The sequence below is a fragment of the Elephantulus edwardii genome, unplaced genomic scaffold (genome assembly GCF_000299155.1).
Source record: "Elephantulus edwardii isolate Elephantulus edwardi_28Jun2011 unplaced genomic scaffold, EleEdw1.0 scaffold00045, whole genome shotgun sequence".
Classification (NCBI taxonomy): domain Eukaryota; kingdom Metazoa; phylum Chordata; class Mammalia; order Macroscelidea; family Macroscelididae; genus Elephantulus; species Elephantulus edwardii.
The window spans coordinates 16,391,479-16,415,895 of record NW_006399795.1 but is presented as its reverse complement, the minus strand read 5'-3'; the positions used below and the strand labels follow the sequence as shown (position 1 = coordinate 16,415,895).

Genomic DNA, 24,417 nt, shown 5'->3' with positions numbered 1-24,417 from the left:
GAACATTCATTCACCTCATTGGGTCTGAAATAGAAAATGCGGGCAAGGACAGGATTGTCTTGGGGGAAATAAGGACTCACGGTAGCTGCAGTGGATTTGATCTGCATTGGAATTGGTTTGTATCCCACAATAAAATGTTTCCTTTGTATAGTCAGGCTCTTACTTTGCTTCCTAAATTTTTAGTGACTTGGGAAGCTGCTCATTTTCCTTCATTCATGCTGGAAACTTGTTAAAGGCAAAAAGACGCTAACTTTGGTCATTTCAGTAGCACAAACACATGATAGCTTCCCAGTAAAGAATTCCAAAGACAGAGGTACATATTTCACATTTATTTCACTTTTCCAGCACAAGAGTCACAGACTTTACCATGGCAGCTTATTTAGATAAAAATAGCCAAAGGTATCCACAGGATTAATGATGCAATATCCATGTATTACCACAACAGAATTAACAATGCCTTGCTAAATTACTGAATAGAACCATTTCCTGGAAAGCATTCCGCTAGTTACATAAACACTGAAATAGGCGAATAGGGAAACACTAAATAAACATTTTGCAAGATATACTTTTAGTTCTCCACAGCTTGGTTTGGTGTGAAGCCAATAGAATTTGGCTGTGATGTAGACAATCAGTGATTTCAAGGTTATCAAGGTGGGGAAACGATCAGCCTCTAGCTCATTCCCCTTTGATCAGAGGACTTGCAAGCAGGTTCACGACATCTCAGCTCACAGGTCTTCTGAGTTGAGAGACTTACCCTCAAAGCAAAGTCCAAGATACAGCAAACAAACCAAAGAACAAGATTTTGTCCATTACAACGCTATCCAACCGGGTCTGGGTGTCAGGGCAAGGACCTAGAGACACTGGACTGAGAACAAGAAACCCCAGGAGACACATCAGAGACGGCACAGCCGAGGGTTTCACTGAACTCAGCTGCACAACAGATCCACAGTCATCTTGGCCCTCTGAGGCTGCCTCTTCCTCCAGGACAAGAGAGAAATGACCAGACTCCTCCTGGACATTCTTATTTCTAGATTGAGAGACCCATGCCAAAGCTAGGGAGCATTTTTGGAAAGAATAAAGCCCTTATTGTAATGTTGGTCAAAGGCAAAAGGAAGAGGAGATAATGTCTACACCTAATCACATACTTGTTCATTTTTTCCAACCCAGGAAAACAACGAAAATACTTTCAGGCCTTGAAAGCATATCATGTGGACAAATTGAAAAAGTTTGTTTCTCCCCACCCCCCAACCCCACCCTCATTGCTGACCAGTCTAAATGAGCAACTAACAAGTGTCGCTCCCAGAAGCAAAACTTACTGGTTTGGGGAAAAATATTTTCAATGTCAACTGCTATTCCTTGCAGACAGTATTTTGGACTTTACAAGGACTTCTGAGTCACCATATTTCTTTTTCTCAAAATACAGATCCAATTTTGATGGTGCAAGAATATTCTCAGCTTTCCACATGGGTTATCTTAATGCTGATTGCACGAAATTACAGTGATTGGCATTTCAAAAGAGAGCTTATAATGCCATCCTGCCATCCATTGTGGAAATGAATGTCCTGAATGTTAGAAATTTGTACATCTTTAAGTATTGATGTCAATCAGCAGATGTTGAGTACGATTCCGACGCAGAAGGCTTTGTTCAAGTGTTTGGTTCAAGTGTTTTGTTGCTTTACAAAGGCACAGCCAATAACCACGGGTCCAAGGGGAGTCATGTCAGTGTTTAGACAGCACATCTGCCAACAGTCCAACAAGGACAATTTTCTATTCTATAAAAGTTACTAGACGAAGTAAATTTTTAAAAAATGCACTTGTCTCTGTACCATCATTAAACAAATGGTCCCAACATGCTTCAGGCTTCTAGCCCCCAGCACAAGGCGGAGGGCTGTTCTGGAAACGTCTGGAGAAGTGGACACTGGAGATCAACTCTGGGGCCTTCGGGGACACAGGGTTGAGGACCGAATGTTGCTGGAATGAGGGAGTGTGCTGGCCCAGCACAAACTCAACCATTCAGAACTCTTTCCATTCAGAAGAAAATGGCTCAAAAGCTTTTCAGCTGGTTGCCTCATTGCTAACCATTTACAAGGAACATTCTTGTTTTCTGGCCCACATATTTACAAAATTGAAACAGGTTGAAAGCTGCTGGTGGGGATTAGAGAGACCAAAAATCAAGATCCAAACATAGTGCTGTTGATTCTGACTCGGGGTGACCCCATGTGTTCCGAAGCCGAACTGAGCCCGTTAAGAGTTTTCTTGACAGTTATCTTTATGGAAGCTGATCATCAGGCATCGCTGGGGGTGAATGTTTAAGCTGCCAACCTGCAGGGGAAACTGTGGTGATTGGTAGACAACAGATTCCCAAAGGGTCACAGGACTCAGAATCTTGCACACACTCAGAAACCAGGGGCTTGGCATGTGGTCATTCTCAGGTAACTCAAGTTTTTGAGAAAGATGGTCTCAAAAATCCCGCTACAGGAGCGCGGCTGATGCCTCTCCCATCTCTGCACATCCCAGCAGTAACGGCGCTGGCTAGGCAGGCATGTCCTCAAGGGACTCGGCGCCCAGGGTCCCGGTTGGGGAGGCAGGAGGATCTTCTGGCCAGTCCGCCTTGCCACCTGATCACTCCTGATTTTGTTTTCGAGAAAAGCAGAACAACAATGAAGAGAATGAGAACACGTTCCCACGGCCGGGGCTCCCTGGGTGACGGCGCCAGCGCGGGCAGATTGGCGCCCAGGCACAGCTGTGCAGAAAGGACGGCTCACCGGCTCACGCTGCTGCGCAGGCGCGGGGCCCGGCTCTGCTCGCTCAGACGAGCTTTCCAGGCGGATGGAACTCAATGAGACGGAATTATTGCTCTTTGTTCCTGAGAGATCAGATCTCTGGGAAGGGCTCTTTTCCGGCTTTGCATTTTCCAGGTGAGAAGCCAAGTGGAAATCGGAGGAACAATTGTGGGAGCCCGAGACGGAATAGTGGAGGGGAAGCAGCAGAGAACGCCCATCCCCTCCTAACAGGTACCTGCCCTCTGCCGGGCTCACCAAGGCCACCTCCTGGGCACTGCTACAGCTGACAAGCTAGAGGGTCTCAGAGACTGGCTGGTGATGGGCCATGCCCTGATCAGAAATCCTGCCAGGATGTAAGATGGGAAAGTAAAGGGAAGCTCCTTAGCAAAGTCTGCTTGCCAGACACCTGGGGTGGTTCCCCCCACACTCACCACTCAGGCTCCATAAGCACCTGGGCAGGGGATAGTGGTGGCCACAGACTGTTCAGCCTACCTAGAGCCCAGGTGTGTTATGACCTCATCAAAGAGCCAGCCTGGTTTAGTCCTTTTACCAAACAAGTACCTCAAGTTCCAGAAACCACACCATTATTTTAAACACAGCTCTGGGAAAAGTCCACACTCAAAACACCCTGCCTAAAGTTCTCCTGCTCATCAGCTTCCCTCGGAGGCTTCTTCATACAGCCCATGGATGAAAGAATGAACCTAGAGGTGTGCACCTACCAATGACTCCCCGCAGAGTGTGGCACTCAGCCCGAGAGAACCGGGGGGCAGGGTCACCATCTCCCACCTGACTGAACACTGAAGATGCTCCTTCTCAATCCTTGGGTCAAGGAATCTCTAGCCTAGAATCCACCATCCACAGGTGAGGGGGAGGATGGTCAGAAAAAGAGCAGGTTAGGACAGGACAAGTTGGCACCTGGAGGAAGGAGGTGGGTCTTTCCCTTCTTAACTTCTGTGAAGTGACTTTTACCAGTCCCCAGGAATTACTGACTTCTTAGAGACTGCAGCTCTGACGGAAAAAGGGACGAGACCATAACTGGATCAGGGCGAGGGTGCCCTGGCCCCATTCCGCATTGAGGATAGGAGCGAGTGGAGACAGGTACCATGCCACCTTCAGCTGTGGGGCACTTATTGCCCTGGCCCCAGCTGCCACCCTCTACCCCCTGACAAGACTCCACACCTGGAACAGCACATGCAAAGGTTGTCCAAGTCCAGTGTCCTTGGATGGTGAGGGTCAGGCCCTGACTGACAGCTGGGACAAGCAGTGCAGTCTTCTGCTGGCACTGGGTGTGTAGCTTATGTTGGCACTTGGACTCAGTCTGGCTTCACAGGTGCCCACACTGGATGTCCACAGAGGAGGGATCTGAGATGGCCTCATAAAAGCTGGATGTGAGCCAGGGGACTCTGACATCTACATGACACTCTGGCAGAGGCCGTTTCACATTACTTGGCAAGGGCACAGAGAGGTAGGGCCCTTGGTGCACCCAGGAAGCTCACATGCTGAGGGATCCTGACTGAAGACCAGACCAGGAGAAGGCAGTGCTCACCTGCCCACTCCCTAGTCACCAGCACTCTGAGAGGGACCAGGGGGGTAAGTCCTTGCCCCTGATGCCAGGGAACAGGAGTGACCAGCGGGGGTCCAGTATCAGGGGTCTAGCTTTGGAAAGGAGAGGAGGTGCTGACACTTGGGCACTGGGCAGTACAGAGGTTCCTGGGCTCAGTGGTGCGGCCGGGGGTCCGAGGGCAGCAGTGGCTCCGCGTCCTCTTCTGGGACTCGGCTGGGAACCGCCGCCAGACTCCGCATGGCCTCCTGCTGGTGCTGCTTGGCTTTGTTGTACAGCAGGACGCCGATTGTCACCAGGACTGTGCCGATGGCCGACAGGCTGGTGATCTTGTTCCCAAAAATGATAATACTGAGCCAAATGGACAGGGCGTGCTTCACAGTGCTGGCGACGCTGCAATGACAGATGGGGAGTCAGAGGGGCTCACTCAGGCCCCATTGGGCACCCGGGCCCAGTCCTGGCCAAGGAAATGGCAGCACTGCCCTGCAGGGCTCCAGTGGTCCCAGGAGGTGACAGAGCAGTTTGTGAGCTGAGTGCTCCTGCAGGGTCCTGGAGCTTTATGGAAGGCTCACAACCTCCTTTTCTGAGGGAGTACTTTCTATTGTGAAAAATGTCTAACAAGCAGAAACTTAAGGAAAAATATTTACATAAATCTCTACATTTACTTTGAGCCCAGTGGGACCAAGCACACGTATTTATAGATATGTCCTTGGGCATAGAGTGAAAAGGGTTAATGTACTCAGCTGTTGACACAGAAGGTGGATCTTGTTGTTTTGTGCTATTGTGTTCGAATCAACTGCTGGCTGATCCTCCAGTGGGTTTTCAGAGGCCATAAATAGCAAAGGAGACTGCCCACCTTTCTCCTGTGGAGCTGCTGGAAGATCTGAACTGCTTGCCTTTGGATTGGTAGTGCAATTCCTCACCCATTATCCATCAAATTATCCGTTATCCTTGACCACAAAGTTAGAGATTTTAATTCACCCTAAGGTGCCTCAGAAGAAATGCCTGGCAATCTACTGCTGAACAACTGTCCACTGGAAAGACACTCCATAGAGCATAGTCTTACCTTAACACATATGGGTCCCATCAGTCAGAACTGACAACCACAATAACAACAATAATTGGTACTGGTTATAAGTAAGACAAAAAAGTGATTTTTTAAAAAGAATTCCATTGCTAGATTGCCAAGTGTTTTGTCAGACCACAATTTTTAAAAACCAAGAATGGACTCTTATGCTTTATTGGCGATTCATGATTATTCCCTGAAGTTTGTGACTCCTCTGTCTTCTCAGTGTCTGCATCAGGTTGTGAGGGGAAGAAAACTCCAGGGCCTTTCTAAGACCTCTCTGTCTCCAGAGCTGTGCTGCCCTCACAGGATGGCACCGGCCAGGCCATGTGGCCATGTAAAAGGATCAAAATGAAATAGAATTGAAAAGCCGGGCTCCTGGGGAGAAAGATGGGCACTTTCTTTCTGTGCAATTTACAGCCTCGTCAACTCAGTGGAGGATCAGCTATGAGTCAGTCTGACTTGATGGCAATGAGTGAGTAAGTAAGCCTACTTGTATTATTTTGCTCATTTATAGAAATGCGTGTGTGATGGTGGCATAGTCCATAGAGCATTGCACTGCTAGCCCAAAGGTCGAGCCTCTTTGGTGGTGTGAATGCACCAGTGGCTCTTTGGGAGAATGGTGGGCAGTTTCCTCCTGGGAAATCTGCAGCCTCTAAAGACCCACTGGAGGGTCAGCTATGCGTGAGTGATGACTTGATGACAATGAGCTGATATGCCAAGCAGCAAACCGCCCGAGCCCTGAGCCCCGAGCCTCCGGAAGGGTCTCACTCACCTGAAGGTCACTGGGGAGATCTTCCCCATCAGGGCATAGGCCGTGACACTCTGCAGGTGGAACAGTACGCCGTCCATCAACAGCAGCAGCACCACGTCCTGATTGTACCGGAAGCTCTTCCCACTCCTCCCGATCACTGGCATGTCCTGGAGCCGTACAAAGAGGACACACCACTGGGCACAAGTCCCACTTACCCACTGTACACGTAGAAGAGGCCTCCCCCACTGACATGTCACTTGTGCCTGGGTTTGCAAATTATCATTGATGAGGGTTCTGAAATGGCCTTTTAGGTATGGGCTGAATTGTGTTCTCTAAAAGATCCATGGAATCCTAATCCCAGGGACTATGAACACAACCTGTTTGGAAACTGGGTCTTTGCAGATGTAATCAAGTAAAAATGAGCTCATACTAGTAGGCCTTAAATCCAGTGAATGGTGTCTTTATGACAAGAAGGAGATTTGGAGACAGACAGGGAAGACCATAACTGTGGAGGCCAGGTGACCAGGAGGCCAGGTGACTGGGGAGGCAGAGACTGGAGATAAGCTGCCACAACTGAAGGTACACTGAGGAGCTTCCAGAACCTGGAGGAGAAAGGAAAGATGCTCCCCTGGAGCCTTCAGAGTGTGGCCCTGAATATATCTTGACTTTTAATTTCTAATCTCCAATTTCCAACTTCTAATCTAATTTAGCTTCTGAGAGGATAAATTTCTGCTGGTTTTTTTAATTTTTTATTTTATTTTATTATTTTGTGTGTGTACCGTCAAATCAGATCTGACTGGTACAGGAGGAGATTGTCCCTCCTTCTCCGGCAGAGCATCTGGTGGATTTGAACCATGCGCCTCTGGGATTGTAGTTGCAGCTCCTTACCACTAGGCCACCAGAGCTCCCCTAAATTTCTGCTGTTTTAAGCATCTGTATACTTTTTAAGCCATTCCTATGAAACTAAGGCAGCAATTCAGCTGTATGCATCAAACTTATGAGACACAGCAGAGATATTCTCCATCGACCATGCTGACTGTTATCCTCTATGCCAGAGAAACACTCTTCTGTGCAAGTGGACACAGGAGTTCCTTTTCGTGTGCTTGTGGCATCGAGGAGTCTCCATCAGGAGGGAAGAAAGGAGAGGAGTTGAAGTGAGGCTGTATTCTAGAGCAAGGAGCTGCCTTCAGTTTTGGCATGGGCAAGGTCAAGTTCTCAAATAGGCTTCCCTTATATGTGTAAGCCTACACAGATTATGCAAGCACCATCCTATCAACAGAGCTCTGGTGGCTTACTGGTACGGAGTTGCATTCCTAACCCAAAGGCAAATGGTTTGACTTCACCAGCTGCTCTGTGGGAGACAGATGGGTAATTTCCTCCCGTGTGACTTTCTGACTGAAAATCTGCTACAGGGTCAGCTGTGTGTTGGTTCCAACTCAACAGCACATAACAACAATAACACTTGAAAAACTCACACGACTTACATGCCCGCGTGTATGTTTATATCCACACAATGTCTGTTGTTGTTGTTATGTGCCATCGAGTCGTTTGTGACTCATAGCGACCCCTATGTACAACAGCCTTAAACCCTGCTCTATCCTGTGCCAATTGCATTGCCTCTGACACACCCATCCCGATTACCCCAGTCACTGAATCAATCCACCTCATAGAGGGTCTTCCCCTCCTGCGCTGTTCTTCTACTCTATCAAGCATGATGTCCCTCTCCAAGTACCTGTCTCTCCTTACATGTCCAAAGTATGTCAGACGAACTCCCAGAATCCTTGCCTCCAAGGAGTAGCCTGGTTTAACCCTCTCTAGGATGAATCTGTTTGTTTTCTTGGCAGTCCATGGTACACTCAATACTCTTCTCCAGCACTAGAGCTCAAAGGCATCAATTCTCTTTCTGTTCTCCCTAGTCATTGTCCAACTCTCTGATGCATAACAAGTGATTGATTGCAAAGACCATGGCCTGTATCAGGCGGACCTTAGTCTCCAGAGAGACACCATTTCGCTTGAGTACTTTAGAGAGGTCCCTATGTACAACACAATGTCTACAAGAAAATAATCAAATCACCAAAAGAGGGTGCTCCTCAGAGTTTAATGAGAAGGAGCTGGGAGTCAAGATAATTTTATTTTATATACTCTGCACCTTGGCCTTCTCTACAGTGGGTACATGTGACTTCTTACGATTCAAAAAAATATTAAACAATGCTCGATATGGCAGCAGATACACTAAAACTGGAACGATACAGAGAAGATTAGCATGGTCCCGAGCAAGGATGACATGCAAATTTGTGAAGCGTTCCATATTTTTTTAAATCTAAAAGACTTTTTTTTTTTTTAAAAAAAAGGTGTTCATTTGATGGTACATACACACAAAAATTTAAAAAAAAATAAAAAGTGTTCAGAAGCCTCCCACTGCCAGATGTGAGCATGTGCAAAAGAGCAGGGGTGCAAGCAAGGCGGTGCCTACTGCTTTCTCTTCTTTCTACTGGGGCATCACTGTCTCTTTACAAACAACTCAGCAGAGCTCATGTACTAATCAGGGACGAGAGTGTCTCAGTGGTGGAATTCTAGCCACCTTCAAAAGAGACCAGGGTTCGCTTCCTGGCCAGTACACCTCATATGCAGCCACTGGCTGTCTGCCAGGGGAGACCTGAATGCTGCTAGGACGCTGAACAGGCTAAGGAAGTAGAAAGAAAGGCTTGACAATCTATCTCCCCAAATGAGCCGATGAAAACCCCACGAGTTCCAGCCGTGTGGTCCCCAGCTGGTCATGGGAATAGTGCACACCTGCTGTGCAGGAGGTCAACGGCAGGTAACAAGAACAACACAGCAGCCAGTTACCCACAGAATGTGAAGCTGAATCACCTAGCTCCGGAATGACAGGGGTGGCCAGCAGCCCCCCGGCCAAGGAAGGTCCCATTTCAAGAACCCACCATGAAGAAGATCCAGGCTGGGATGAGCATGACCACGGCGGCAGCACTGGTGTAGAATTGCAGCTCCGGGGCCCTGCAGAAGGGGTGAGAGAAGACGCCTGAGTCCCAGCCTCCATCTGAGAGACAGTGGCTCTTAACCGGGTCATTCAAACTAGGCGATGCAGAAGCTCTCGGCACAGAAAGTGCTCCTTACAGGACACAGGTGCATTAGTCTTTCTTTTCTCTGGGAATTTCAGGAAGTGCCTGTGCGTGGCAGAGAGAACCAACTTGGCTGCCCAGAAATAAAAGCCAGTCTGAGCAGGGAGGCACCTCAAAAAGGGCAGCTGAAAACAGACCTATTTATTTTTTTAAGTTTCGACAAAGTACTTTTAAAGACCACCAGGGAGCTCTGGTGGCCTAGTGGTAAGAAACTGAACTGCAATCTCAAAGGCATACGGTTCAAATCCACCAGCCGCTTTGCAGAAGGACTGGCAATCTCCCGTGTGATTAACTGCCTTTACAAACCTGCTGGAGGGTCAGCTGAGTCAGTTTTGACTCAACAGTACACAACAACAACCCAAGATGAATTTCCCATGTGGTGCAAATGGTGAATGCACTCGTAGCTAAGCGAAAGGTTGAAGGTTCAAGACTGCTCAAAGTCGCCACAGAAGAAAGGCCTGGTGATCAGCTGTGGGGGAAAACCCTATGACAAGCTGTCACTGAACTGAAATTATACATCTCCATGTATAATTATTGAACTGGTATAGGTTTTGTACATATATTCTCAACAACAAAACACAGAAAAGAAAAATAAAGAAGACCTTATTTAGCCCAGTTCTGCTCTCACCCATACTGCATGCCCTGAGCTCGTTGACTTGAAGCAACTGGTTTAAACCAACCTGGGAAAGTGTCATGTCTTCGAGGTACCATGAACCTTAAAACAGGAAGGCCATCCCCCAGGGCTTTGTACAGATTTCACTTATTAATGATACTTACGAGAACCTGTATTTGTCCCCACTGAGGAGTTTTTTTGAGAAAACATTTTGCAAACTAGAACAAAGAAAAGAGAAGGTGATATTTCAACATATATCATGAAACATCAGTCAGTGTTTGTCTTCTTATTGACACTGACAACAGTGACACTGTCATGGGGACAGGCATGCTCTGGACACTTCCAGGTAGCCTCTCACCATGAAGTGGGCTTGATGTCCATCCCATTCTAAAGATGAGTACACTGAGATGCTCAATGGTTGAGTGACCTGCCTGAGATCATCTGGCTCTTCCATGGAGAGCTCTCCTCTCTCCATGCGACAAGCAGTGCATTAGCGCTTCTGCTATGGACTGAACTGTGTCCCCTGCAAATATACGCTCATGTTCTGGCCCCTGTACCTGTGGATGGGACTCTGCTTGTAAATGGGATTTTCTTTGTTCTATCAATGAAATCATACCAATGCAGGGTGAACCCTAAACCTAATTCCTTCTGAGTTATAAAAAGAATGGAACAGGCCCAGAGCTACACAGGGGCAGAGGATGACTGGTGAGGACCTAGGTACAAACGCAAGAATGCCAAGCATTCTAGACACCAGTAGCTAGGAGAGAGGCCCACATAGGAACAGCCCTGCACTGGACTTTTAGCCTTCAGAACTGGGAGACAGTAAATTGCTACTCTTTTAAGTCACCTTTAAAAATAATGGCTATCATCTGTAAGTACTGCTTCCCTTAACAAATCACCTCTATGAAACCAAATGGTCAATAATGACTTTACAACAACCAAGAGAATGTAAGAGGCAGGGAAACTAGACTACTAGAAATAGAACAACCAGAATTGAAAGCATGAGAATGTCCATGCATAGTGAAGGATGTAACCAGGGTCTAAACAATCTGTGCAGGTATTGCTAAAAGGGAACCTAAACTGCTACGTAAGCCTTCACTGAAAACAATAAAACATCACTGGGGCGAAAAATATCTATCCCTTTGTGGTATTTGTTAAGCTGCAGTGGGAAACTGAGATATCTCTTTTGAATGGAGTCCTCACTGGTACCAGCGAGGCCCAGAGAGTTTGAGTAGTTGTCCCCAGAGACTGTTGAAAGTCTCAAGACCCCAGGAAAAAAACTATGGACACAACTTATCAACAGGACAGATGAGCCAAGGGAGAAGGACAGAAATCACTGAGCACAAAACAAAATAGCATCTTCCTCACCAGTTACGAGAAGGACAGAAACAAAAATGAGAATTTCTCAAAAGATATTGTTTTTAAAGACAGGGTAAGATCAGAGACCTTCACCAATGGGAAGTGAGCCAGCCGTGTGGGCCAGGAGCCCTTTAGTTTGTGGGCTTGGCTGACAGTTCTCCTTCTAGAATTCACTCCGCAGGGCAGTTGGAAACTCTTGTAAGAAGATATGCCCACAGCATTATGTATGAACACCAAGGATAGGAACTCCAGACAACTGAATGACTGAACCGTGGTGCATGTTCATGTGGTCTACGACTGTTTTCTTCTGCTTTATTTTTTTAAAATTATTTTATGTTGGTTTGCATACAGGATTCGTACACATTATGTTTCACACTATCCTTCATACACAATGTGTTTCATACCATCATTGCTTTCATTGTATTTTATAAAATTAATTACCAATGAACTTTTGCTTTATTTTTAAAATTTATTTTGCTTTGTTTTATAGTGGGATTGCTGAGGTTTTATATTTTTTATTATTATTAGGGTGAAAGTTTATAGAGCAGATTAGTTATTCTTTCAACAGTTTAGACACCTTGGTTGCAATCTCCTCAATGAGACAGCTCTCTTTCCACTTCCTCTCTGCGGTCCCTGTTTGCATTTGACCTTTCCTGCCTTTGGAGTTGTGTCTTTTTCTCAAACACTGTCCTTTAGTCTCATGTGGTTGACTCCACTAAGAAGCTTCTACCCTGAAAGAGCCTGCAGCAGTACTCATAAAACGAGACACAAGATATAAATAGATTTGACAGCATCCATAAAGAAGGAAATAAACAGATATGTCAAAATGTTAAAGGTAGAATTGAAGATGACCTGCTTTTTTTTAAGGTGAAAGTAAATATAGTTTTTTATTAGAAACGATACACATCCAAGAGAGCAAGACAGGTCATTTCTCTGAAAAGAAGACGGAGAAAAGGCCCAGTGCCACGCGTGGCCTGGATGACTAGAGCTGGCTGGCATCCTGCATTTAGGTGTGTTTCCTTGTTTGAGTCAGGACCCATGGGATGCTGCTGCACAAATTCAAAATTTAGTGGGCTATTCTGGACTGTTCTTGTTCTTGCCATCACTCACATGCCTAAAACATGTCAGGATGGAGGCACTTAGATCCAATGCTGTTGGTTCCCTAGTTTTGTTTAGGTAGACGACCTGCATTCTAACTTAGCTGTTTTCCTTTAGCATTAATAACAACAATGACTCACCAGTCCATGATGTTGGTGGACAGAGCAGCAGAAAAGCCCAGGACGTTGAAGCTCAGCTCTGTCGCGGTGCAGAGGGCCAGCCCGCCCATGACTGGGATGAGTGAGAGGTTGACCAGCAGCCCTGAGGAGAGTAAGCACAGGTATACATTGACCATGAACTAGCTGCTGCATTCCAGGGCTGTTCGCCCTCCTTAGGAAAGTTAGGGTCTTTTAAGTGGATTAAAAATCTAACACATGCACTGCTTGTATCTACCTTTAGTGGGACTGCGGTTAGGCACTCGGCTGTTGACTGAGAAGCTGGCAGTTCAGAGCCATCACCCACTTATTACAAAGGAGAGAGATGGGCAGCCTGCTTCTGCAATGATCCACATCCTTGGAAATCCTACCCTGGCCTTTCGGTCACAATGAGTTGGAAGAGACCCGATGACAATGGGTTTCACACTTCTCTCCTACTAGGACGGCTCTTATCAAAAAGAGGGGGAAATAACAAGTAGTGGTGAGGAAGTGGAACACTCTATCCCTCACTGCTGGTAGGAATATAAAACGGGATAGCCATTGTAGGAGACAATTTTCAGTTCCTCAAAAAGTTAAACATAGAAATACCATATTACCCAGCGATTCCAGTCCTATATCCAGAAGACATAAAAACACATGCCTACAAAGAAACGTGCATGTACATCAACGTTCATAGCAGTACTAGTCCCCAAAAGCCAAAAATGGACACAGTCCAGGTGTTAGTTAGAGCATGAAAGGGCTGACACCCATGCAATGGAATATTACTCAGCTCCAAAAAGAAGTAAGATTCTGATACATGCAACAACATGGGTGGACCTTGGAGATGTTTTGTTCCATTAAGGAAGCCAGACATGAAAGGTCACTTGATCTCAATGACATAATGTGTCCAAAACAGGTGAATCCATACAGTCAGCAGGTTAATAGCTGTCTGGAGCTGAGCAGATCGGGGACTAGGGAGTGACAGCTTAATGGTTTGAGCTTCACTCCTCATTTAACACCATGGAGTAGAACCAACTCAGCTGACCCTCCATTAGGTTTCCAACACTGGAAAGCATAAGGAGAGTGACCAGCTTTGTCCTGCAGAACCCCTGCAGGATCCAAACTGCAGAGAGAGGTGAGGCCTTTGGGTTAGCAGCACAGCTCCAGAGCTTAATGGGTACATGGTGCTTTTCTGGGTGAGAATGTTCTCGACTCAGACAGTGGTGGTAGATGCACAAGACTGAGTGTACTAAATGCTCCTTCTTTAAAATAGTTTATTCTATGTTACATGAGCTTCACTTTAAAAAACCCAACAGCATTTCTTCTTCACACCACGAGAGAACTTCTCTGACCTGTCCTGCAAGCCTGTCTTTCTGTCCCTCCCTCTCTCTTTGGCCTGGGTCAGAGAAAAGCGCCGATAGCCTCAGAGTAAAAGCTTCTTTACTTAAAAAACAAACAAAACCCCCAACAAACCCAAATACATGTCCATTAAGATAGAAATTGAAGTGAGCAAGAATTTAGATCTGCAAACAAGTCCTGGGAACCTTGTCAAAGGCAGGTGACCACAAGCTCCCACACTAGAAGCAGCTGCAGGGCGGGTGGTCTTTGTGGGAGAACGTGCAGAGGTAGACCCAACCTCTCAAGTTCCTCCTTCTCTCATCAATCTTCTGAAGCAAGCAATGAATGAGAGGGTTTCTAGAAAATTCTGTCCTAACAGGGACACCTCAGGGTGTATCTATGTGTGTGAGCAATCTAACTGCCCAGCATGGAGACCCTTCTCAGTACCTTCACATTAAACTTACTCCATCAAACTTCAGAGAGGTCTTTCTGTAGATCTGCCTATTCAAGTATGCCATTTAATGTCTTTTTTCTTTTTACTGATCACTGACTTAATTTTTTAAAAACATAAAAAATGTTACAATGTTCCCATGTTGCACATTTTCTTCCCCCTCCCTGCAATATAAAAAAAATTTATTATTTTTATTCATTGTTGCATATTTTCTTCCCCTTTCCTCCATCACATCATGCAATGCACTTGTGTTTCCAGATTGTTGCAATTCATATAATGACTAACATTATATTCCTTTGGACAGTTATTCCCCTCATCTGTTCTAATGTAGAGTTCATTATCTATCCACTCTTCCCATTCTCTCCCCAAACACCCCTCATGTCTGTCCTACTTATAATAGCGGTGTTACACAATATTTGTCCTTTTGTGATTGAGATATTTCACTAGCAACGGTCCTCCAGGCTCCCCTATGTTTTGAGTTCATTATTTTTCAGTGTTGTGTTAATATTCCGTTGTGTGAATGTACCAGAATTTTTCTATCCATTCTTTTGTTGATGGGCTGTTGGGTTGTTTCCATCTCTTTGTTACTGTGAATAACGCAGCAATACACATGAATGTGCATACATCTGTTGAGTTTCGGCTCTGGTTCCCAGTAGTGGAATTGCTGGGTCAAATGGTATTTCTATTTCCAGCTTTCTGAGAAAGCGTCATACAACCTTCCATAGTAGTTATACCCACCAGCAATGAGTAAGAATTCTAATCTCGCCACAAACATGCCAGTGTTTGTTGTTTGATGCCCTATTGAACTTTGCTCTTGTGGTTGGGGTAATTTAATTTATTGACGGCCACTCCCATGGATGCTAATTGTTAATCCAAGAGAACAAAAACATGGACAACTTGACTTTTTATCCATGTATTATAATGTTGCTTGGACAATCCATGGTCAGGGTCCTCCCCAGGAACAAGATGAAGCGTCTCCTCTAGGAAAGATTTACAGCCATGGAAATCTGAAGGAGGGTCACCAGGAATTGGAATCAGCTGGACAAAAGTGAGTTCAGTTCTGGCTTATGAATCAAAAAAGGAGCCCCAGTGGCACTGTACGCTAAGCATCGGGCTGGTAATGAAAAGTTTGGGGGTTTGAACCCACCATTCCCTCCTTGGGTAGAAGCTGAGGCCATCGGCTTCCATAAAGATTTTCAGCCTGTAAGGTCGCTATGGGGGAATTGATGGTTTTGACTTTGGTCTTTTATGGATCAAATCACCTAGCAAGCAACAAATGAAGAGAACTTCTAACCACTAAATCTTGAGTTGAGTCAATGCAGAAAACCCACAGACACCCTGCAGGATGGAATGATGGAGTTAAGAAGCCTGGAGGGACCCAGATGTCAGTTCAAACTTGGATTCAAGAAAGAAAATCTGGGACTGTTCAAGGAAAATCTCTGCCTTCTCAGTTTTCTATTGCTCAATCTTGCCTTGTCTGGATATTTTTGTCTGATGGTGGACAATAGGCGTTATAGACTGCAGAGAGGTCCGGAAGTTGAGGGTGCTGCTTTATCCTCCAGCGATGTCTTGCCATGGCCAGGCAGTCAGGTTGTGGGCAGACACCCCAACCAGCATCAAATTGGACAGACTCAGACCCCAGATGAAGCTCCTCCGTGGTGGGTCTCACACTCCTCTAGTCCTGACAGCGCCATGAGAATGTTCTGCTCAGAGTTCTTGCAGTTGCTCAAGAGCCAGCAAAGGTCTTGAGGAAAGAGTGGCAGTGAGCCACCAGATAAAGGTCAACAACCCAACTGCGAAACGGGCACAGGATATGAACAGACACTTCACCAAAGAAGACATTCAGATGGTGAACAAACACATAAAGAAATGTTCAAAATCCCTATCTCTAAGAGAGATGCAAATCAAAACAATTATGAGATATCATCTCACCCCAGTAAGAATAGCAAAATTCAACAGAGCAGCAAACAACAAATGTTGGCGAGGTTGCGGAGAAACTGGAACCCTTATTCACGGCTGGTGGGAGTGGAAAATGGTGCAACCACTCTGGAAGGCTGTATGGATCTTCCTCAAAAAGTTGGAAATAGGAGCTCTGGTAGTCTAGTGGCGTGAAGTTGCATTGCAATCCAAGAGGTGCATGGTTCAAATCCACTAGATGCTCTGCTGGAGAAGGAGGGACAATCTCCTCCTGTACCAGTCAGATTTGATTTGTCAATACACACACAAAAATAATAAAATTTAAAAAACTAAAATAAAAAGTTGGAAATAGAAATACCATTTGAACCAGCAATTCCACTACTGGGAATATGCCCTAAAGAAACCAGAACTGCCACCTAAGCAGATATATTCACACCCATGTTTATAGCTGCTTTGTTAACAATAGCAAAGTGTTAGAAACAACCCAAGTGCCCATTAATAAACAAATGGATAGAGAAGCTGTTGATATATTCACACAATGGAATATTATGCAGCATTGAAAAATAACTCATTAAATATTATACAAAATGGGTGATCCTGGAGGACATTATGCTGAGGAACTATCTCAGTCACAAAAAGACAAATACTACATAATACCACTGTTATAAAACATGACTGACATGAGGATTGGGAGGAAACTAAGAAAAGAAGGGATAAATAATGTATACTGCATTGAAACAGATAAGGCAGAGAACTGTATAAAAGGAATATATGATTAGGTATTATTGGCATGACAAGAGTCCAGAATAAGAGCTGCATAGTAAAGTGGTTTGGGGGTGGGGGGTAATGTATAACAATATAACAATGAAAGATATTTTTTTTTCCCGAAGAAAAAGAGAAATGAGAGGGACAAGGAGGAAAATGAGCAACCATGAATGAATGGAAATCCAAGTTCTTTATAAACTTTCATTAAAAATCTCAATTAATGCAGCAATGAATGAATGGAAATACAATCTCTGTAAATGTTCATTAAAATTATTTTTTTTTAAAAAGCTCAATTAAAAAAAAAAAGAAAGTGTGGCACCATAAATCAGAGCCACATCTCTGGTGACCTCTGAGGTCTGGTCTCTCTAGTCTTCTTAAGTTGATTATTCCCCAATGCCTCAAAAAACTATTGTTTTGCTAAATTTTACCAAGATTTTTCTAATTGTTCTGAGCAATAGGGTTGGCTTCATACAAGCTTGTCCATCACAGGTTGTTGTTGTTGTTGTTATGTGCCGTCAAGTCACTTGCGACTCAGAGTGACCCTATGTACAACAGCCCTAAACTCTGCTCTGTCCTGTGCCAATCGCACTGTCTCTGACACTCCCATCCCAATTATCCCAGTCACTGAATCAATCCACCTCATAGAGGGCCTTCTTCTCCTGCGCCGTCCCTCCACCCTCCCAAGCATGATGTCTCTCTCTAAGGACCGGTCTCTCCTCACAACATGTCCAAAGTATGTCAGACGGAACCTCAGAATCCTTGCCTCCAAGGAGCCACCCGGTCTAACCCTTTCCAGGACAAATCTGTTTGTTTTCCTAGCAGTCCATGGTATTCTCAATACTCTTCTCCAGCACCACAGCTCAAAGGCATCAATTCTCCTTCTATCCTCCTTGGTCATTGTCCAACTTATGATTTGTTTGTCTGTTTTACTTATGATGTTTTGAAGTCAATTTTGGTGGCCTAGCTCTTCTTTAGAAGAAAGATGACAGAGTCTTCTGAAGAGATTTACAGCCCCAGAAAGTAGTCAGAAGTGGAAATCAATTCACTGGCCATGGGCTTGGCTTTTTACGCCATCAACTTACATGCAATATGGTTCATTTGTTCCATTTTGATTGTAATTTTTAGGAATTACTCTATGTTTTTACCTGATTTTTTAAAATTAATTTTAATGAAAGTTTACAGAGACTTTGGATTTCCATTCACTCATTGTTGCATTTTTCTCCCTGCCCACCCCCTCCCCCCAAAAGAAAACTCTCTCCTCCCCCCAAGTCCACTCCACTGTGCACCCTTCATTCTGGACTCCTGTCATGACAATAATACCTACTCATATATCCCTTTTAAACAGTTCTCTCCCTCACCTGCTTCAATGCAGTATACATCATTCATCGCCTCCTTCTCAGTCTTCGCTCAACCCAGATGTCAGTCCCGTTTTACAACAGTGGCCCTATGCAATATTTGTCCTTTTGTGACTGAGATATTTCACTTAGCATAATGTCCTCCAGGGTCACCCATTTTGCATAATATTTCATTAGTTCCTTGGTTTTCAATGCTGCATAGTATCCCATTTTGTGAATATACCAGAGCCTTTCTATCCATTCGTTTGTTGATGGGCACTTTGTTTCCAGCTCTTTGCTATTGTGAACAAAGCCGCAATAAACATGGGTATGCATATATCTGCTTGGGTGGTGGTTATGGTTTCTTTAGGGTAAATTCCCAGTAGTGAAATTGCTGGGTCAAATGGTATTTCTATTTGCAACTTTTTGAGAAAGTGCCATACAGCCTTCCATAGTATTTGCTTCATTTTATACTCCCACCGACAGTGAAAAAGGGTTTCTCTGCAACCTCGCCAGCATTTGATGTTTGTTACTTGATTTTTATAATCACATAAAACAGCTCCATGGTCCCTAAAGCATGGCTGTGAGCTGTTTAGCTACATGGTTCTTCTCCTGTTGACCTTTCTCTCTACCTTAGGTAACCATTTGCTTTAGTTTTAAGATCTCATCCTTTTTAAAAAATAAAGCTAATATATTTGATTTTCATTGGTTGCTGAACCCATACTCGGAAGGGCACCTACTCAAGAAAGTTTCTTTTCAGGGAGCTCTGGTGGCCTAGTGGCAAAAAGTTGCACTGTAATCCCAGAGCTATGCAGTTCGAATCCATCAGATGCTCTGATGGAGAAGAAGGGACAATCTCCTCCTATACCAATCAGATCCGATTTGGCTGTACACACACACACACAGACACACACACAATAATAAAATAAAATTTTTTTAAAAAGAAGTTTCTTTTCTTCCCCAAATTCAATACTCAAGCACCTCTTACAGGGGAGCAGCAAAGAAGAAGAGGCCCCAACATGTACGTTCTTTGCTGAGGGTAGACAAGGACCCTTTGCCTTCCTGTGTCCGTTCTCACCCAGCAAAAAGAATCCTCCTTGCAGGCTGTTTCAGTGCCAAGATTTCTGCATTTTTGTTGGTGCTGTCACTCTAGAAATGGCCACAAGGAGAGAGCTGCTGAAGTGCTGCCTGATGTCCCTAAGCACAAGAAGGCTGTGACAGGCCTTATGGAGAAACTCTATGCGTTAGGGAAGGTTTGTTAAGGTGGGAGATACAGTGAGTTCAATGTTAATGAACAACAATGTAAATGAAAAGTTGTTAGGGATGCTGTTGAGTCCACAATGACTCATAGTGACCTTAGGGACACAGATCTGAACCTGCCCTATCCTGAGCCACCTTCACCATCTCTCATTTGTTTGAGCCCATTGGGGCAGTCACTGCGTCAATCTCTCACGGTGAAGGTGAAGGTCTTCCTCTTTCACTGACCCTCTACTTTTCTCAGCATGAAATCTCTCTCCAAGGACTGGTTCCTCCTGAAAACATCCCCAAAGTTTGTTAGAGGACGTCTTACCATCCTTGCCTCTGAGGAGCTCCCGGGTGCATTGCCTTCAAGACAGAGTTGTTTGTTTTGTTTTGTCCATTGGACACTTAATAGCCTTCATTAACACCACAACTGAAAGGAATCAATTCTTCAATCATCCTTCCTCACTGTGCAACTTTTAGATGCATATGAAATAATTTAAAATACCATGGCTTGGATCAGGTGCACTTCAGTCTTTAAATAGACAGCCTTGCTCTTTAGCACTTTGGAGAATTCCTTGACACCATGTTTTCCCAAAGCAAGCTGTCTTTTGAGTCCTTGATTGGAATCCATGGGTGCTGCTTGTGAATCCGAGGAAAATTAAGTCACTGACAACTTTAATCTTTTCTCTATCTATCATGATGTTGCCTATTGGCCTTAGTGGTGAGGACTTTTGTTTTCTTGAGGTTGAGATGTAACCAATATTGAAGGCTATACAGTCTTGATCTTCTGCAGCCTCCTAAATTAGATTTTTTTCTATGATTTTAGAATAAATTACTAAATTTTTTAGTATTGAAAATTAGATCTTCAAGACTTCTTCACTTTGTATAAGCAATGTTGTGATATTTGCATAATGCTATTGATCTTCCTTCAATGTTTTTTATGTGTTCTTTCTTTTTTTGTTTTGTTTGATTGAGATTTTAATGAAAGTTTATAGAGAACCTGGATTTCCATTCATTCATTGTTGCAACTTCCTCCAATTTTGATGCTACATTTTTCTTCATAGACTCCAGCTTTTCAAAGTTATTTCCATAGTAAACAGATTGAATAGGTATGGACAAAGGATACAACTCTGATATACACCTTTTCTTTTAAATCCCGAGATTTAAACCCGGCAGTGTTCCCTTGTTCTGCACCACTACAGTAGCTAATGGGAAAGAACTTCATGCATTCCCATGAACTTCTCCCTTACTTAGATAAAGAACCCCTGGCAGCACAGTGTGTTACGTGCTGGACGGCTGACTGAAAGGTTAATGGTATGAATCCAGCAGGCATTCTGTGGAAGAAGGAAATGCACAGTGTGGAGCCCACAAGTGATTAGGGGTCTTCTAGGCTGACTCTTTCTTGCCTGGCTCCGTGGGGTGGAGGGCACTGACCACTTTCTACAGATTAAGCTCATTTCTCCAGCCAGCTCTGTCCTATTTTTCTATTTTCTATTTTAAAGGTATCAGGACAGTCTAGCACAAATGGATCAATTCATGAATCCTCATAAAACATTCCCAAGGAACCCTGGAGCTCAGAGCAAATGGCAAGGGGAGAGCTGTGGGTGAGTGTGGGTGCCCCAGGGCAGCTGAGAACCAAAGCCGAGGGTTCCAGGCTCTGCTCATAGTCCTTTGCACGGTTGACAGCGCTGGGGACATGAATGAGGCTGGGGCATCAGCAGAGCAGGAGCCCGAAGGAGCAGAAAGTAAGGACAAGCAGTGCTGGGGGCTGGCTGCTCACCCGTGTACTCCCCCAGGATCATCCGGGACATGATCACAGTGAAGATGGGTGCTGAACTCTTCACTGTCTCAGCAAAGGACACCGCCACGTTCTTCAGACTGACGAGCCCCAAAACCACAGTTGCAAACCTAGAAACAAGCAAAAGAGAGCCTTGGAAAGGATCAAATCCCCTTCCAGCTACAAGACTGGGGTGGAGCCCCTCCATCCCATCTGTCTGCCCCCCTTCCCTCTTTAACCTCCTCTTCACTCTCTTTGGCCCCCTCTCCTCTCCTTGCCTCCTCCTTAACCCTGTCCCCTCATTCCTCTTCCTCCTCTTCATTCCACCCCTTTCCCAATGTCCCACTTCTTGCCTCTCTCCCAGCTCCTCCCCCTCACATCCTGCCCTGAGCACCCACAGGCTCAGGCCCCTTTCTCTGACATTTCTGAGGGAGCCCTCCTGGAAGGGCTCAGAGACATCATCAGGGAGGAGAATCTTAGCCCTCAACCCACTATCAAGTTCAGTCATCACAGCTGTTCTAGAGAGAATCTGTGCATGTAGCCCTAAGTCCACTCAGAGGTGCATTCCCAGGAAGCCACAGCCCTGCAGCTTTCACCACCTGCAGCCTCAGTTTGCAGAACTTACTCTCAGAGCAAAGTGACTGGGGAAAGATATTGTTACTAAACTCTCAGACACAGAAACCAAATCGTGGAGTCCCTTACCTCATGAGCCCCACAAACAGCATGGTCATGATGAAGTTGGGCGGGTAGGAGAGGCGGGTTTTGTGCTGATACAAACAGCAAGGGATGAAAATCTTGACGCAGCCGATGAGTGTGGTGGACAGCATTTGCACAGCACCTGGACAGGAGGGGAGAGGAGGCCCAGGCTGGGGGGTTTCCTTACTCTCCTGGACAGAAAGGGGGTGCCAGGCTAGGGCAGGGTGTTCAGGGAGATGGAGCACTGAGTTCATTCTGGTTCAATGTGGCCCCTGCAGCTTCTCCTCATAAAGCTCACTGACCCTCCTCCCCTCCCCTCCATGGATCTGCTCTTGCCATTACTGGCAACATATGGGGCACGTTGGTGGCTCAGTGGGATTCTTGCCTTGGACTCCTGGCCAACGTGCCTCTTTCTCAGATGCTACCTGTGGGTCAGTGAAGGCTCATGTATTATAAGGTGCCACATAGGTTCAGCAGAGCTTCCCGATTAAGAAGGACAGGAAGAAAGGCTGGTGATCTACTGCTGAAGATCAGCCAATGAGATCATGAGAAGCCTACCAATGCAAGGGGTCCAGCCCACAGCCAATCATGGAGATGGTGTGGGACCACAGAAGTGCTTCCTTCTGTTGTGGTCATAAACTGGGTGGGGTCAAACCCACACCTAACAGGGAGCTCTGGTGGTCTAGTGATAAGGAGCTGTGCTGCCAACCTGAAGTCATATGGTTCGAATCTACCAACTGCTCCTTGGGAGAAAGATGACCAATCTCTTCCTGTGTGATTTCTTGTCTCTGAAAACCCAGCAGAGGGTCAGCTAATCTGATGGTACATGACAAACAATAACCACTCCTAACAGGGGATCTGGTGGCCTGGTCCCTGGAGAGTTGTGCGCTATCCCTGAGGCTACACCCCTCCGGCACTTCGCATCCATCAGCAGCTCTGCTAGGGGAAGCTGTGTGATCTCCCCTTGTGTGACTGATTGCTTCTGAAAGCTGGCTGGAGGATCAGCTATGAGTTTTGGCTCAAGGACAAGAACTTTGAGTTTGGAGTTTCCATTAATGAATAGCCGCTTAGCTGGCACCCACCTAGCATGCTGGGCTCCCCCTCTAGCAGGGACAGGATGTACTTGTTGAGGAAGAGGGTGCAGAAGCTGAAGAAGAACCACAGGGTGAGGTAGAGGAGGGCCCGGGAACTCCAGACGCCCAGGTCCGACTCAATGACAGTGGTCTCAGTGATGGTGATGGTGAGCAGGTTCTCCTCGGGGACGCTGTCACTCTGCGTGAAGGCGATTTTCTCACTGCGGTGGCCAAACAGAGAGCCCCAGGGGTGCAGCGGCTTTCCTTTCGGCTTCTCCTCGGGGCCAGGAAGGACCTCCTCCACGGCTTGGGGTTTGGTTAAGGGTGACATGCTGGGGCCACAGCCAAAGAAAGCACGCTTATCTCAAAGGTGGGCACCATGGGCTGGGTGGGAACTCCGGAGCGAGGACGGAAGGAAAGAATCTGTGATCCCACACGGTGAGTGCAACTGGTTCCTGAATCCCTTTTTCCTTATGGAGGCGAGGTGTATGTGGCTGGAAAGAGAAGAAGAAAGCCATTGCTAACCTTGAACCTTATAAAGTTCTCAACATACCTTAGCAAGCAAGTGGTGATGGGAAGCTGGACTGTGACTTTGGGTGAAAACAGGGAGCTCTGGTGGCCTGGTTCATAGGGAGCTGTGCTGTTAACCCAAAGGGGGCAGCTCCCTGTTAGAATCCACCAGGGCCTCCGGAGGAGAAAGATGAGCAATCTCCTCCCTTTTAAGTACAGCCCCAGAAAACCTACTGAAGGGGCAGCTTTGAGTCACTTCTATCTCAATGGCAATGAGTTAATTTGAGTTTGGGGTGACCACATGATGAATATACTTGCTGTCTCTGAATTGTACACTGACAAATGCTATTATATATATTTTTTTCTTCTCAATTGATGTGTCAAATGCGTTAATGGTTACTCGTGGCGGACAGCGTTCGGTGGAGCGCCCCAATTAAAACAAGCTTGGAAACAGGAGTGGTGTCCACTTCCATAACAGCTTGCCTCTGGAAACTCTATGAACCTGGAGAAAAGATGAAAGTCACACAAGTGTCGAGGACTTTCCTTCATAGGGTCTCTATGAGTCGCCTACGACTTGACGGCACTTAACAACAACAAACTTTATTTAGGGAGCTCTGGTGGTCTGGTGGCAAGAAGATGCACCGCAATCCCAAAGGCCCCTGGTTTGAGTCCACCAGCTGCTCCACAGGAGAAGGATGGGCAATCTCCTCCCATGAGATTAACTGACTCTGAAAACCTGTCAGAGGGTCAGCTATGAGTTGGTTTGGATCTACAGTACACAACAACAACAAACTTTATTTACTTGCTGA

The 24,417-nt window shown here is 45.7% G+C and overlaps 1 protein-coding gene across 1 annotated transcript; it reads right to left on the bottom strand.

The window, feature by feature from the left end:
- Positions 1-4,499: 4,499 nt before the first annotated feature.
- On the bottom strand, positions 4,500-23,429 carry SLC35E2 (solute carrier family 35, member E2). Its single transcript, XM_006885827.1, has 8 exons — positions 23,108-23,429; positions 22,032-22,167; positions 21,333-21,460; positions 12,512-12,632; positions 10,079-10,132; positions 9,104-9,176; positions 6,186-6,331; positions 4,500-4,737 (listed from the first exon to the last, which is right to left on the bottom strand). Exons 1-8 carry the CDS (start codon positions 23,427-23,429, stop codon positions 4,500-4,502), a joined length of 1,218 nt encoding a protein of 405 aa, XP_006885889.1.
- Between the last annotated feature and the right edge of the window lie 988 nt (positions 23,430-24,417).

Excerpts from the sequence above, each read along its gene's own strand:
- SLC35E2 (XM_006885827.1), bottom strand. The coding sequence starts at position 23,429 with ATGTCACCCTTAACCAAACCCCAAGCCGTGGAGGAGGTCCTTCCTGGC. Across the intron at positions 22,168-23,107 it reads GGGGGAGCCCAGCATGCTAG|GTGCTGTGCAAATGCTGTCC; the intron begins GTGGGTGCCAGC and ends CCTCCTGTCCAG. Across the intron at positions 9,177-10,078 it reads GGGGACAAATACAGGTTCTC|GGCCCCGGAGCTGCAATTCT; the intron begins GTAAGTATCATT and ends CCCCTTCTGCAG.